General features: G+C 38.1%; 1 protein-coding gene across 2 annotated transcripts in view; it reads right to left on the bottom strand.

The window, feature by feature from the left end:
- Positions 1–17,204, bottom strand: part of VPS41 (VPS41 subunit of HOPS complex) — a 203,202-nt gene that overhangs the window by 162,412 nt on the left and 23,586 nt on the right. For both annotated transcript variants that reach the window (XM_043871900.1, XM_043871901.1), the window contains exon 3: positions 2,468–2,575. In XM_043871900.1, coding sequence (XP_043727835.1) covers positions 2,468–2,575 — 108 coding nt within the window. The remainder of the gene's footprint in view (positions 1–2,467; positions 2,576–17,204) is intronic.

Raw genomic sequence — 17,204 nt, 5'->3', positions numbered from 1 at the left:
AAAAAAAAAAACAACATTCAAAAATCTAAGATCACAGCATCCAGTCCCATCACTTCATGGCAAACAGAAGGGGAAAAGTGGAAGTGGTGACATATTTTCTTTCCTAGGCTCCAAAATAACTGCAGACAGTGACTACAGCCATGAAATTAAGACACTTGCTCTTTTGAAGAAAAGTTATGACAAACCTAGATAGCATATTAAAAAGCAAAGACATCACTTTGATGAAAAAGGTCTGTATAATCAAAGTTATGGTTTTGCCAGTAGTCATGTATGGATGTGAGAGTTGGACCATAAAGGACGTGGCTTAATCACTAATTCGTGTCCAACTCTTGCAAATCCATGGACTGTAGCCCACCAGGCTCCTCCGTCCATGGAATTTTCCAGGCCAAGAATACTGGAGTTGGTTGCCATTTCCTTCCCCACAGGATCTTCTCGAGCAGGGATCAAACTCAGATCTCCTGCAGTGCAGGTAGATTCTTTATTGACTGAGCTACCAGCTCCCAAGAGTTGATGCTTTTGAACTGTGGTGCTGAAGTAGACTCTTGAGAGTCCTTTGGACAACAAGGAGATCAAACCAGTCAATACTAAAGGAAATCACCCCTGAATATTCTTCACTGTATAGTGAATACTCTTCACTGAAAGTCCTTCACTGGAAGGACTGGGATGCTGAATCTGAAGCTCCAATACTTTGGCCATCTGATGTGAAGAGCAGACTCATTGGAAAAAGATCCTGATGCTGGGAAAGACTGAAGACAAAAGGAGAAGGGGGTGGCAGAGGATGAGATGGTCAGAGAGCATCACTGACTCAGTGGATGTGAATTTGAGCAAACTCTGGGAGACAGTGAAGGACAGAAGAGTCTGGCGTGCTACAGTCCATGGGGTTACAAAAAGTCTTACATGACTCAGTGACTATACAACAACAAAAGCATGAAATATCAAAAAAGGGCTCATTTACAGAATCAGAAAGTAGATCAGTGGTTACGTGGGGCTAGAGTTATGTCTGTTCCATGATACAGCATGGATCACTAGGAGAGAAGGAATGAAATGAAGTGAATGACAGATGTGGCCAACAAGGACCATAAGCAGGAGGGGGAAGGATGAGCTGGACAAACAGTCAGAAATTGAGGCTGATCATGCTTGATAGCTTCCATTTTCTTAATGAAATAGAAATGACATCATCATCTGAGAGTGTAGGGATGGTGGCTGAAAAGGCAGATTGGGGATGAAGGAGCTGATGAAGGACAAACAAATATCAGCCCGTTAAGTGACATGCACACCTCGCACAGAAGGTGTACCAGCACATGGCAGGTGACCGTGTTGTTAAGGCACTGACTAAGCTGAGTTTAGCTCGGGCCGTGGGGTTGAGGCAGGTGTTGTGGGGCATCCTTGAGAGCAGGGCCATTAGAGAATTGAATCTGCTGGTAAACTTAAGTTAGAATGGCTGACCACTTGACAGAGACAGAAAAGAAAAAGAATGGATTAGAGATCAGGGCTCCATCAAGTCACAAAACAGGGTTAGTGAGAAGACAAACACAAAAGCCTGAAGGACAAAAAGATTAAGAGTGTTGCCCAAAATATCTTCAAGTTCCAGGGATGGACATAAAGCCTCCAGAATGTGGCCTTAAGAGTAGAGAGATGAAACAGGGCTGAAGGAAAGTGTTCTGGAAAAACAATAGAGAAAACACAGGTCCTGTTGGCATGCTGAAAGCAGGATCTATTTATAACAGCATGAAATCTGTAATAAAGGGGAACTGGGTAGAGGCAAGGAGATAGATGAGGCAATACTGCTAGTAACAAGGGGATAAAGCCAAGAGATGGATCAGAGCCAGGTGCCTGCCTTCAGTGGAGGTACCAAGGCTCACTCATAGGGCTCATGGGGAAAAGGGAGCAATGATCAGAATGCCTTGCTTCTAATATTCCAATTATGTCCTGGATTGTTTTGGTCTATAATGGGATAAGGATCCTGTATAGTACTTAGTCTGGACTCAAAAAGTTGGTGGGGGGTTTTTCTATAATGAAGACTGAGATGTGGAATATATTTATTCATTCATATAATACATAAAAACTAATTTGGGCTCTTTCTATTGATTCCTAACGCCTCCAATCTACTCTTACAAAAGCAATGAGCTCCAGAATAGTTCTCATCTTAACAATTTCCTACTCTACTATGTAAGATCTGAGGAATTAAGTGCCAGAGTTACTGAGAATCACTTGCTCCAGATCTTTCACAACCATCATCTTCTTCTATTTGATACACTGTGGCCATAAGTGGTGTGTGTGTGTACAAATACGTTGATATAATATCTCTGGTTGTTGTTTGAGTTTTTCACTGGTGAGAAAGAAGAGAGGAAGAGTGGCAGGGAGACAATTACTGTAAAAAACCACCACCCAAAGCATCAGACCTCAAAGCATCAGCAAACATATAACAGAAACGAGTTACAGAAGCATCCTCCACAGGCCACCTTACTTTGTCATGGACCGTCATGCAGCTAGCAGCATCCTTCTGAAGGATTTCAGTTACCCCATTGGAGAGCCTTTCGTACTTCAGTTTGGGCTCCTCTTCACTCTCTTCTTCCTGCATGGAAAACAGAGATGACAGCCCTCAAGGACATATCTGAAAGAGTCAAAGACTCAAAACACATGTTGTAAGGTGGAACCAGAGGTGGTTCCCTCAATGACTGTCAACAACCACAACTACAGCTAAGGGTTAAGATTTCCATGTTTCATTTTTCCAACTGGCCTATCAACTGCTACAACTTCAAAGGCAGAATAAATCTGAAAGCTGGAAAGAGGACTACATATACCTTCTGTTGACAGTAATCAACTTTAGCGTATTGAGAAAATACAAAACCGTCTGTCCCACTATTCGGACAAAAGCCAATAAAAGGTGCATAGGCCAAATACTTGTCAATGTGCCCTCATGGACATAAAACACAGCAATGAGACAGGAATACAAAAAACTTCCAAAAGACACAAATTCTGTATTTCAAGATTGCAAGCATTTTTGTCAGATTTGAGAATATCCGATTTTATTTAGAAAAATTATAAAAATTAAAATGAAAGAAAATCAGAAATTTTATATAAAGCAAAGTACATACTTACTCTTCAGATAAAAATATTTTAATACTAATTTTAAATAACTGAGAAATCATGAATGGATATTACTAGTTTATGTTAGAATATACACTGCTGACTATCATCTGAATAAACCTACTTATGCATTAAAATGTTCTTAATCTTTTATATATGTTATTACTAACTTTAGATGTTCAATTTCACTGTCGATATAGCATCATAAGACATCCTTAATCTTCAGAGTTACAAAGTTTGGAATCTAGACTGTCTATAAAGGCCAGGAATTAATAAATCAAGATTAGTTATAAAAATTAAGACAATGATTCAGAAAAATATTTATTTTACTGCATCAATATACAATGAGAAGGAAACATGCACATAGTGACAACTGTGGTAGAATAAAACTGGCCAGAAGAGTGGTCCACAAAAACAGTTCACTCATCACTTCCTTCAAAAATAATTGTGTGGTCCTCACCTTCCAGCTAACATTTGGGTAGTTGGTACATTAATGATCCCAACCAGAATACCTTGGAATGTTTAATGAAATATAGAGCAATATCAGTCTAAGGCATCAATTAAAGGGCTGCTGAGGCAGTCTGAACTAGAAGTATGATTCCAAGGTGGTGGAGAAACCACGGAGAGGCCAGCTGGCATTCTACAGTCATTTCTTCCTGGAGGCACTTATCAACAGGAGGCTGAGATTCTCTGCCTAGAAAGATGGCCACGCTTGAGAGTGTGGAAAACAGCAACCTTGTGGGCTTTCTTGATGCCTCAGAGAGTAAAGCATCTGCCTGCAATGCAGGAGACCTAGGTTCAAGCCCTGGGTCAGGAAGATCCCACTCCAGTATTCTTGCCTTCAGAATTCCATGGATAGAAGGGCCTGGCAGGCTGCAGTCCATGGGGTTGAAAAGAGTCCATGGGATTGTAAAGAATCCAGTAGGACTGAGTGACTAACACTTTCACTTTCTGGTACTTGTGGGGACTGGAGGCCTGATGGGGTAATACCCGGTAGAAGAGAGAGGCAAAGAAGGGAATTTGTTACACAAGCCACTTTTCCCCAAAAAACACCTGCTAATTTCCAAAACCACATAAGGTAGGAGATAAAAAAGGCTAAACAGAAAGCCTCAAAAATGCAAATATGCTGCCTTGACATATTAGGAAGAAAATTAGATGAGGTCCTGGTGAATACCAAAGCCTCTCATTTGGGACTCCTGGTCCCCAGGACACAAACACAGATAGCTGCCCAAAACTTCTGTCGAGCTTTGCCTCAATTCATTCCCTGACTGGAGTAAGGTACATAACCCCCAACCTATCTGTCCAGTAAGGGAAAGGGTGGCTCCTTATAGAAAGAATACTGTTGGGCTTCACCAATTCTTCACTCACAGTACTAAGAATTCAATTAACAAAAACTACCAGGTGTGCCACAAGACAGGACCAAATAACTAAACATCAAGGAGAAAAAAAGTGTGTTAAACAAAACGAAAACACAGATCCATGGATGACCTAGATTACTGGAGTTAGCAGAAAAGGACCTTAATATAATTACTTTAATTATTATAAAGTATATTTTTTTTAAAAGATGAATGAAATAGATAAAGAGATTTCAACATAAAACTGCAATCTGTAAAAAAAAAAATAAATAATCAAATAATTTTAGAACTGAAAAATATACCTGAAATTAAGAACTCAATATTATAGTTCAACAGAAGATTAGCAAAGCAGAGGACAGGATTAGTAATGGAAAACAGGTCAAAAGATATCCAAAGAGAAGCTCAGGGAAGGAAAATGGATGGAAAATACAAAAAATCATGTGCAATATGTGGGACACAGTGAAAAGGGTCTAACATTTTTCAATATAGTCCCACGAGAATAAGGAAAACAGAAAAATGGGAGGGAGGAGGGACAGGAAGAATACTTACAGAGGAAGCAACTGAGAGTTTTCCAAAACTCATAAGACATCAACCCACAAGATCAAGAAGCTTTGCAAACTGAAGCAACATAAGTATGAAGAAAATCACACCTAGGCACATCACAGTAAAAAGGAAGTTACATAAAAGAAAAATGACTTGTAGACTGTTAAGTACTGGACTTCTTAAAGATTATAATACTGGTCAACAATCACACAGAGACCATGAACTTAGATGGCTACAGAAATCTTTATCCCTGGGGCAAAGACCTACTTCACATGGAAAGGAGCTCGTTTCTGGATAAACTGAAAGGATGAGATATATCAACCATTATGCTATAGACTTAACACTAGATATCTCATTTCATCCTTACTTTAAAAAAAAAAAAAAAGATTATGGTGAGTTAAGTATCATTATCCCATTTTACAGATTTTTCAGTAAAAACTGATGATCAGAAATTTTAGGTAATTTCATTAAGATACACAGTGGATAGAAAGCAAAGCTAAAATTCAAATTCAGTTATGAATGCTCTAACATCAATGCCTCATTTAATATACTACCCCAAACGCCTATGAAAATTACACTACAAATCACAATAGACACCTCCAAGATTTTTATGCCTACAAAAAGCTATAAACTGTGATCAACAGGAAATGCGTAAAATATATTTATTTAGCAGGTACATTGGTTATAGATAGATGGATATTATTCCAACATTTACTGACTTAATACAATACTGCTGCTGTTTAGTCACTAAGTCATGGTCTGACTCTTTTGTGATCCCACAGACTGTAGGTCTGCCAGGCTCCTCTGTCCATGGGCTTTCCTAGGCAAGAATACTAGAGTGGGTTACCGTTTCCTTCTCCAGGGGATCTTCCTGACCCAGGGATCAAACCTCTGTCTCCTGCACTGGCAGGTGGATTCTATACCACTGAGCCACTTGGGAAGCCCTAAAACAACAATAAATATGTGCTATTTAATGGAGTTCCGGTGGGTAAACAATACACAAGTGGCTTCATTGGGTGCCTGAGATTCAAGATCTCTTCTGGGGATGCAGGCAAGGTGTGAGTTGGGCATCTGGAGACTTGACTGGGGTTAGAGTAATGATTTCTCAGATGGCTCACTCAAATGGGTAGCAAGTTGGCGCTGGGTGTTGACAGGCGGCTTCAGTCGCTGGTCTCCTGGACTTCTCCAAAGGGCTGCATCAATGTCCTTGGATATGGCAAAGGAGACTTCCCCCAGAGTGAGTAGTGCAAGATAACACACAGTGGAAACCCTAATGTTATATACGACCGAACTTCAGCGGTCACACGCTGTCGCTTCTACAGTACTCCTGGATGTTGATCATACAGACCGGCCATGATTCAATGGGAGGGGAGGACATAAAGGCAGGAACAATAAGAGGCGAGAATCACCGGGGGGCATCATGCAGACTAGCTACAAGAGGAGTAATAAAATTTTAAGAGCAATAAACCTAGTTTAATAAAAAAATCAATATTCCATATCTACTGATGAACTGTCTTAAATTTTCTTCTCCAAGTATACACAAGTTATTAGTTGTTGATTTAGTAAAAGGGTGGTAAAACCAGAGATGGTCTACCTACTAACTTTTTAAGAATAACTCCAAGAACTAACAGCCACAGAAGGAAGTAGCATGTGCATAGGTCCTTAAAATAAGCCCTACCCTTCTTTAAAAACGTGCTAACAATAATCGCCTCAACCCAATGAACTGTCGCATGTCCAAAAAGGATCTGTTGTTAAAATATCAAATAGCTAATTAACCCAGTCTTTAAAAAATCTAGAAATAGAAAAATTACAAAAAGCAACAAATAAACATTTCTACTTATATGTCTAATACAAGCGAGAAAGAGAAATCATTACAAAGTTAACACTAAATGTAGCCAAGGCATGATGTGTGCATTCTGAAGTAAATGCGTTAAATACAAATTGAATCCTGAATGTTAGTCTTTATAATAAGATGCCACATGTTGTTCAAGTCTGGACATCAAATGTGCATCCAATGTGAAAAGTTAATTCTAGCCTCTGGACTATTTTGCATAAAAGCACTCAACCACGGACCATTAGATAAAGTTACTGTAAATAAGGTTTGCCTGTCTTATTCATAAGTGGAAACTAAATAATTTCTCTCACATAAGTATACAAAAATAAATACTTTCACAGCACAGCTCACTGAAGCATTCGTGCTAGGCTTCAAAAACCATAAATAAAATGAAAACTCCAATATTAGGCATTTGATGTAGCATTTCACGCTTTTCTGACAGGTATCTTTTATGTTAAGTTAAAAGCGGGCTAAAGGTGAATTTTTTAAGGTGTTTTCTGCTTGCTGTAAACAAAGAAAATGGAAAGTGATTCAAAAACACAATTCGCAGAGGTTATTCTACTGCTGCAGACTATATATCACATTTTAAATAAAAAACATTTTAAAAATCAGGTAGATTTAATATAGAGTTTCACTGTAAAAAAAAAAATTAAACAGAAAAAAAAGACTTTCATGCAATTTGAACTTCCATAGAAAACAACCCAGTGTTAATAAAAAGCAAATCAATAATTTTTGTTAAATTTTAATAATCTTGCAAGCCTACAAATAAAACCATCAACAGTCTGAGTTGAGATGACAGTTAACTTCGTTTCTATGACAACCTAGAGGAACAGTACAAGTCCTGACTTGCAGTTAAGCGAAGACATGAACAGAGTGACATTTACTCATACAAGAAAAATCTGAAGCTTTTCTTTAAAAAGAATCAATTCCTCAAATAACATGGACTTTCACTAAGTGGATAACACTTTTAATTAAAGACAAGTCCTTTAGATCATCCTGTAGGATTCTAAAACATCTGAAAATAAATTTCTTATCATGGTCATTTTTACTTAGTTTTGAACCGAAAGTGAAAAAGTCGCTTTGGGGACAACAGACTAAGGTAATTACAGATTTCTGCCTCAAAAACTATTTAACAATTTGTTACTAACACCACAGGGTAAATGTACATAGAGAAAATCCCATCACTTAACTTAGAATTACATAACCAACAAGAATATCGTACTTTTCACCTGATAATTAAAGTTTTCTGTACAAGAAAAAACTGTTTGGCATTTATAACCAATTTTTCATCCTGTTTTTAACTCTAACCACATCTTTCACACATCAGTACAGTTTATGTACAATGTGACAGTCTAAATGAAGACCTGAATTTTACTTTAAAAAAAAAATGTGTCATATGAATTCAGCGGTTAACAGAAAGATCATTATATTTTCTATGGTTTTTATGAATCTAGAACTCAATTTTATTTCTGGTTATCAGTTCTTTGTTAAAATACAATTTGGTCTTGTTTTGTTTTTTTTTTTTTTCCTTTTTCCACAAAACAATAGTGATATACAAGATGGGTGAGATGAGATGTTTACAAAATCCAAGTTAAGCCAGTGAAAAGTATCACCAGTGGAATGTTCCTAGACAATTTACAATCTCACTCTATGGAGATGCCTTCATCTCAGCTAGACTCACCAATGAGAAAGACCTCAGCTGAACCCCTAGGAATTTTAATAAGATGAATGGGTGCGGTGACCTCTTGTCATCAACTACATCTGACCAGAGGCAAATTCCTTTTAATAAATATCCAATGTTTTAAAGCTAGGTAAATTAGGGAACACTAACATCCTCAAAAACAAAACAAAATTCTCATTGTCTAAAAAAAAGAGCAGCTTGAACTTCCACAGGAAAAAACCAAGTGTTAATAAAAAGCAAATCAATCATCAGCCATTGGTCTGAAGGTATAAAGGCTTTCCTCCTCTAGAACATTTTCTCAAGAATTATAATTACCATAATTGAAATTATACTGTAAGTCAATCAAAACACATAATTTGAGGTCTCAAAAAATACAACTAACAAATTTTTAAGGAATAGAAGTCTGTACTACAACAGGAATTGCATCAACTTTATTAATAACAATTAATATAGAGAGTTAAGAAATATATATATTATCATGCATATACATTTATTTGAAACTGTAATGTCACCAATAAAGCACATCTCCACCTATGTCATATCAGTCTTAAACTTTTCCACAAAAAGGGATTTATGATGAGAAAAACTGTACAAAAAAAGAATAACTAAGATTAGAAATTTATCAGGAAATAAGGATTTTTATTGATTTTGTATTTGTGTCCTTCCCAACTGAATGCCACCTCCTTAAAAGGGCAAATGCAACTATTAACTATTATAGGTTATAGCTCTATTACAAAAGGATGATTTTATTTACACAAAAAGATGACCGTCTGGTAGGAAAGCTGGTTTCATATATCCTTCTAAAATGTCAAAACATATCAAGAAAACTACATAAACAAGCCAAGAGAGTAACTTCTAGTTTCCATTTATAACACAAGGTATTATAGCTGCCTCAATGACCAAACTTTTTAAGAAAGTGACATGAAGATAATGGAATTCATCTACAATAAAACAACTGTGGTCAAAGCTCCCATGATGCCTTTCCATCAGACTGGTGACAGACAAGCAATTACACTCTTATATGAATGCAAATAATGCTGTTAAAGTTTTTTTACTTTCAAGCAATACTGCTATTACTTAAAACATATTAATCAAAAACAAGTAGCTAAAATTAGGAGCTCATAAATGTATTCTAGATGATGTAAGTCTACTTTTTCATATAGATAGAAAATTTCAATGAGCCTACTCATAGGTATACATTATATTTAAAAGCTTAAAATACATATGGTTAAATAAGTGGTTCTCAACTGGAGGGAATGTTGTTTCCTGGTTCACTCACTTGGCAATGTCTGGAAACATTTTTGTTGTCACAACTGAGTTGGCGGAGGAAATGTTATTGATATCTAGTGGGTAGAGGGCAGGGACGAAGCTAAACATTCTACAATGGATGAGACAATCTTCCAGAACAAAAAATTTTCCCTCCCCAAACGCCAACAGTGCCAAGGTCAAGAAACCCCGGGTTAAACAAATTTCACGAGATTAAATATTACACCGACCTTAAAATCTGTTTTCAAAGACGATTTGATAAGAAAGGGGAAGGTTCTCAAAATGTCTTACTAGGTGAATAAGTAGGTCATAAAAACCTGCTCTGCACGATCCAAATGTTACTAAAGAAATGCATACACACATGTGGGAGGTAAATGAGAAAAACAAACATCAAAACGGTCATCCTCCTAAGCTTTTTCTTCACATATAGACTGGGAGTGATAACAAGACTTCCATCACAGGGTTGCTGTGAACATTATAGAAGGCGGCAATTAAAAATCACTACTGTGATGGGACTTTCCTGGTGGTCCAGTAGTTAAGACTCTGCACGTTCAATGCAAGGAGTGTGAGTTCGATCTCTGGTTGGGGAACTAAGATCCAGCATACTGCATGGGGCAGCCAGAAAGTTTAAAAAAAAAAAAATTACCATGGCTACTGCCAATATTTTCTAAATTTTCTAAATTAATTATTTCATTTATTATAGAATTACTGTATTTTATACATTTTCAAGCCATTATTCAACATTCTTTTCAAAACTTTACATCTACTGAACTAAGACTTGTCTCTCAAAACCACGCTCCTTCCCCTGTCAATACTTTGCCTACAGAAGTGAAAAAAAGTTGAGCCTCTAATAATTGAAGAAGTCTACTTAAGATTCACAAGATATGCAGTCTTCATAAATCCTGGTCTCTCCTTTGCCCTGTAGTATCAGAATTTCATGTTCAATTCAGGGAGGAAAAAAAAATAAGGTGAAGGTTTCCATGCCCTAAGCCACATACCATAAACAGGATCAACTCCCATCATTTATTTTATATTGGGAAAGCGATAAGAATATAGAGAGTGGGGGCGGGGGGAGAGAATGAGAAAAGCAAATAAGCTTTTCATTTCCTTCCAGCCATATGGAATAACCTGACCAATCTTCAAGATATGCCACTCAGGTGGACAATTTCCGCCACTTAATCCAACATAACCCTCTCTTTCTTTCTTCCCAATATCCCATGGTGATCACAAGATCCTTAGAAGCAGGGTTTAGGCCTATTCATTGTTCTGAACTTCACCTAACAAAACTGTGGGTACCTAACAAAGACCAGTGAAAACACAAGTACATTGTAACAGCAGACAGAGTTTAGTGAGAAGCTTTTCAGAGACATTCTCATTTAGATTTCCACACAAGAAAATCCAAATCGTAGCATATCAGGGAAAAGGAGAGATTACCTAAATTATGTACAATATTATGTAAAATATTTACAGACACAGCTGGGGGAGGGGTAGGCAGGGGGAGGTACCAAAGAGAGGGAAACAGTAGCAAATAGAAGCAACAACCATAGAGGTCCTGCAAATTCAATTTTAATAAAACACTTCACATTGATTTATAATTTACAGGTTTACTGTTACATTAAAAAGTGCCACAGGTTTTGAGATTATTTTTGTTGGCAAAGGAGATTAAATACCTCTCAAGCATCTTTCTATTGCCCATTTCTTATCCCAGGTGCAAAGGAGCACCTGGCTAGCTACTCAGACCCAAGCCTCTGACAGCTTTTCAAAAATTTCCTTAAAGAAACAGATACAGATAAACTCCCCAAATAGCAATAAAAAATTAAGATAAGCCATTACCAAAATTAAGGAAAAGCAGATACATATGGTGAGTATGAATTTGAACTCATTACACATTTTGACTTGTTTCATGAAAACTTAACCCACCTGAACAAAATGTACAAAGATACTTGGGCTCTCCCACCAAAGCTCAGTGGACATGAGTTTAAGCAAACTCCAGGAGATAGTGAAGGACAGGGAAGCCTGACATGCTGCAGTCCGTGGGGTCATAAAGAGCTGGACATGACTGAGCGACTGAACCACCACCACCAAAGCTTCATGCTCATGACTCAGAGCCTATCCCACTCGGCAGAGCAGATACCTGCCCCACCCACTAGGGGCTGTTTTTTTCTAGATGGTGACTGCAGTTTTTGCCCACTGTTTCTCCACACCGGCACCTTCAACCCTGGCTACCATCGATTTCCACCTCCCCCCTACAGGCAGAGACTGTAAGACCCTGACCCCTGAACAGTGCATTACTGGTGGTTTGGGAGTCCCAGCTTTAAGCACTGCAGGACCAAAAAAACACTGGTAGCAGGGAGGTGGGAATTTCAGGTAACCAGAGAACACAAATAAAGGTAAAAGCAAAGATGCATTAAAAAAACAGAAAACTAAATAATTAATAAGTCCAAAGTCTGCATGTGCGTGCTTAGTCGCTAAGCTGTGTCTGACTCTTTGTGACTCCATGGTCTGTAGCCCACCAGGTAACTGTCCATGGGATTTTCCAGTTAAGAATACTAGAGTGGGTTGCCATTTCCTCCTCCAGGGGATCTTCCCAACCCAGGGATCAAACCCACCTCTCCTGCATTGCAGGTGGATTCTTTATTGCTAAGCCACCAGGGAAGCATAACTGTAATTATCAAAACTCTTGAAGAAAAGTTTTGAAAGGAAAAAAGAGAAAAGAAATAGTTCAGTTATCTGAGGCATGATTGTAAATGTAAAAATTTAAAGCAGAATATCATAAAGCAAACCCTATGAAAATAAAAACAAAAATAAACAAAAGGGACCTAATGAAACTTTAAAGCTTCTGCACAGCAAAGGAAACCATAAACAAAACAAAAAGACAACCGTCAAAATGGGAGAAATGTTTGCAAAGGAAGCAACTGACAGGGAATTAACTTCCATAATATACACAGAGCTCATGCAGCTCAATATAAACAAAGAAACACCCAACTTAAAAATAGACATAAGACCTAAAGAAGACATACAGATGGCCAACAAACACGAAAAGATGCACAGCATCACTAATTATAAGAGAAAAATGCAAATGAAGACTACAATAAGGTACCACCTCATACCCATCAGAATGTCTAGCATCAAAAATTCTACAAACAACAAATGTATGAAGAAAAGGGAACTCGGCTACACTGTTGGTGGGAATGTAAACTGATAGAACTGCTATGGAGAAAAGCATGAAGATCCCTCAAAATACTAACTGTAGAACCATCACATGACCGAGCAATCTCACGGCTACGCATACACCTGGAGAAAACCGTAATTCAGAAAGGTACACACCCCAGTGTTCACCGCAGCACTGTTTACAACAGCCGGCCATGGAAGCAACCTAAATGTCCATCAGCTGAGGAAGAGATAGAGAGGATACAGTACATACATACAATGGAATATTACTCGGCCCTAAAAAGGGACAAAATTGTACCATTTACACAGATGTGGATAGACCTAGAGAATGTCATGCAGAGTGAAGTCAAAAAGAGAAAAATATTACGTATTAGTGCAAATATGTGGAAACTAGAAAAATGGTATAGATGAACTTATTTGCAAAACAGAAACAGAGACACAGACGTAGATGTTTGTTTTCTAAGTCTGTCTCTTTCTTTTTCTAAGTTCATCTGTATCATTTCTTTTTAGATTCCACATTTAAAGGATGTCACATGATATTTCTCCTCCTCTGTCTGACTTCAGGCAATGTAACACTCTCTAGGTTCATCCATGTTGCTGCAAATGGCATTATTTCATTCTTAATGGCTGACTAATACTTCCATTATATATACACACCCCCACACACCCCCACATCTTCTTTAACCATTTCTTTGTTGATGGAGATTTAGGTTCTTTCCATGTCTTGGCTATTGTTAAGTAGTGCTGCAGTGAACACTGAGGTGCATGTATCTTTTTGAATCATGTTTTTCTCTAGGTATATGTCCAGGGATGGGATTGCAGGGTCATATGGTAGCTCTATTTTTAGTTTTTTAAGGAACCTCCATACTGTTCTTCATAATGGCTGCACCAATTTACATTCCCACCAACAGATTCCCTTCTCTCCACACCTTCTCCAGCATTTGTTGTTTGTGGAATTTTTGACGACAGTCATTCTGACAGGCAGGAGGTTATATCTCATTGCAGTTTTGATTTGCATTTCTCTAATAACTAGCAATGCTGAACATCTTTTCATGTGCCTATTGGCCATTTGCATGTCCTCTCTGAAGAGATGTCTATTCAGGTCTTCTGCCCATTTTTTGAGTGGGTTGTTTGTTTTGATGCTGTTACGAGTCAGAAACTGTTTATAAATTTTGAACACTAATCCCTTATCAGTCACATCATTTGTATTTTCTCCCAATCTGTGGGTTGTCTTTTCATTTGTTTATTGTTTCCTTTGCTTTGCAAAAGCTTTTAAGTAGGTCCCATTTGTTTATTTTTGTTTTTATTTCAATTATTCAGGGAGATGGATTGAAAATAATTTTGCAGACATTTAAGTCAGAGTGTTCTGCCTATGTTTTCCTTTAAGGGTTTTATAGTGTCTGGTCTCACATATAGGTCTTTAACCCATTTTGAGCTCATTTTTGTGTATGGAGTTAAAGCACAGTATCAGGTATGTATCCAGTGAATGTCAGTTACTAAAAACATTATTATTTGTATTACAGTTCCCAAATTTAAACTGTGTAATTCATATTCTCCCTTTTAAGTTTATTTCCAGACATAAAATTGAATAAACATAACATTTCCAATTTAATTACCTCTTTGCTTTACACTATTTACAAAAAATGAAGATGTATTACTGTTGAGTTGGTCACATCATTTCGAAAATGTTTTCAATCATATCTAAGTGTGAATCCTGTTATTAGGAAAGTAAAAGGAAATGCTACAATCCCCTCCTTATTAAGCCAACAGTCACTTCTGGATGCTTATAAAGATCAAAAGTAACTCATCCCAGGTCAAGTATCTCAAAAATGCCCAACCACTGATGGAAATGATGATGACAGACTAAAATTTTAAGGTTTATACAGGGTTTCCTCACTCTCAACCTTCTGATACTATTTCAAGAGATTTATTTACTCCACCGAAGTCTTTGGAGAAGAAAGCCACATTCAAAGGAAAGAAATATGACAACATGGATGTCTGTAAATCACTGTATTTAAAAATGGTTGTACTCAAACTGAAATAGCTCACGGATGGTAAGAAATCTACATGTTACTTAGATTTGTGATAGCATTTCTTGAGTCTGCACAGAAAAGAATACCTTAAAACCTTGACAGGGTAATATCGGGCCCTAACTGCCAAGTAGAATTATCATTTAAACAACATTCTTGAGCAATTATCAGAAAAGATAAGTTTTTATAAATACAGCTCTGACAGTAATAGCAATTTCAATACAACTGTCTTCCGTATGTTCTCCCTTGCCAGATGTATTTACTGCCCAAATTCTGAGAATAAAGACTAATGAAAAGTGCTAAGGGAATAAGATCATACAATCACATTATTTACTGTGTTAGTTTGCCATTGCTACTGTAACAAATTACCATAAACTCAGCGGCTTGAAACAACACTAATTTGTTGTCTTACAACCCAGTACAGACCTCAACAGACCTCAATACAGATCCCATGGGGCTAAAATCAAGATGATAGCAGGAAACCTCTCTCTGGAGGCTCTAGGCGAGAATCTGGTCCCTCGTCTTCCCATCTTCTGGAGGCCACCTGCATTCCTTGGTGGTGGGTTCCCCCCTCTCTCCTCCTCCTTCAAAGCCAGCAAGAGTAGATTGAGTCCTACTCAGAGTAACATAACATTACTCTGACCTTCTCTACCTCTCTCTTCCACCTGTAAGGACCTTGTGACTACACTGATCCCCACCTGGATAATATCCCTATCTTAAAGTCAGCTGATAAGGAACCTAATTCCCTTTGCCATATTACATAACATGTTCACAATTCCAGGAATTAGGATGAAGATTTCCATTATTCTAGCTACCATTATTCTAGCTACCATTATTCTATTACTGAGAATAATAAAAGGATCAGAGGTAATAAAAATGATGATGGGCTATGGTGCTGGATCCCCTAAGCCAAACCCCAAACTAAAAGAGTTCTCATTACTTGTCCCTAAATTAAAATCACAATCCTCTTGAAGACACAGGGTGGGATAAAACAGATCTCAGCTTGAGTCGGGAGGTCAGAGTTGATCACTGCTACTTGTTTTTGGCAAAGGGACTTCTCAAATCCCTGGTTTCACCATCTTCTAAATAACGATACAGTGCCAGTTTTATATAATTGTTGTGAAGATAAATTCATTTGTTCATTTACAAGCACCTGGCTAGTAAAAACTTGGCAACAGGGTCCTTGCCTTCTGGAAAGTAGCTGGCATACAGCTGGACAAAAATAACAAAACAGCAGCAGCATGCTTACTGAACACCTTTTAATGACAGGCAAAAACAGTCACTAAAGAGATGTGTCCTTTATGAGCATTTTAAATATCGACATTTTGTAATACATAAGCTAAGAATTTCTCTGAGCAGAGACATTTTGCCAACTAATCTCTCTTGCGCCTATTCCAGGTAGGTTCCAACACCACCTCCCCACTATGAGCCACCATGACTGCTTGTACTTACAAGGATCACACCAAAGGGCTCACCTTTACAGCCCCAAGGGTGAAGCCGCAGACCTCATCTCATTCCTCCTCCAAGCAGTATCTGGTGTAACTGACCATGTTCTTTCTGCCGAGGCACAGTCCTCCCTTGGCCTCCGGGACACTGCTTTCTAGTGCTCTACTACTTCACTGGTCACTCCTTCTCACTCCCTTTTGAAGATTTCTCTTCATATACCAGATCTCTGAAAAGTCAGAGGACCCCTAGGTCCAGACATCAGGTCTCTTACCTATCTGTCCTCATGCCCTAAGAGCTCTCATTCAGTTTCATAGTTTTAAATACCATCCAGATGTTGATCCAAAGATTCTTATGTTCAGCCCAGACCCGCACTAGTCTTTTTTTATCCAACTGCCTACTTGACATTTGCCCTTGGATGTCTAATTGATATCTCCAACTTAAAATACCCCAAATGGAATTTCTGATTTACCCATCCTGCCCAACTACCACCATCACCACCAACTCACCCTGAGCAACAAAACCAGTACTATCTAGAGACTTCCCCAATCTTCATTAACAAGAGCTCCATCATTCTAGCTATTCATCCTTCATTCCTCTCTCACTTACACCTCCATGTCCTGGTTAAGAAATCCACTGGCTCTACTTCAAAAAATACACGAGGGACTTTTCTGGTGGTCCAGTGGCTAATAAGACTCTGCACTCCCAACACAGGGGGCCCAGGTTCAATCCCTGGTCAGGGAACTAGATCCCACATGCTGCAACTAAGAGTTCGTATGAAAGTAAAAGTG

The sequence above is a fragment of the Cervus elaphus genome, chromosome 18, assembly GCF_910594005.1.
Source record: "Cervus elaphus chromosome 18, mCerEla1.1, whole genome shotgun sequence".
NCBI lineage: Eukaryota > Metazoa > Chordata > Mammalia > Artiodactyla > Cervidae > Cervus > Cervus elaphus.
This window is presented reverse-complemented; position numbering and strand designations above follow the sequence as displayed.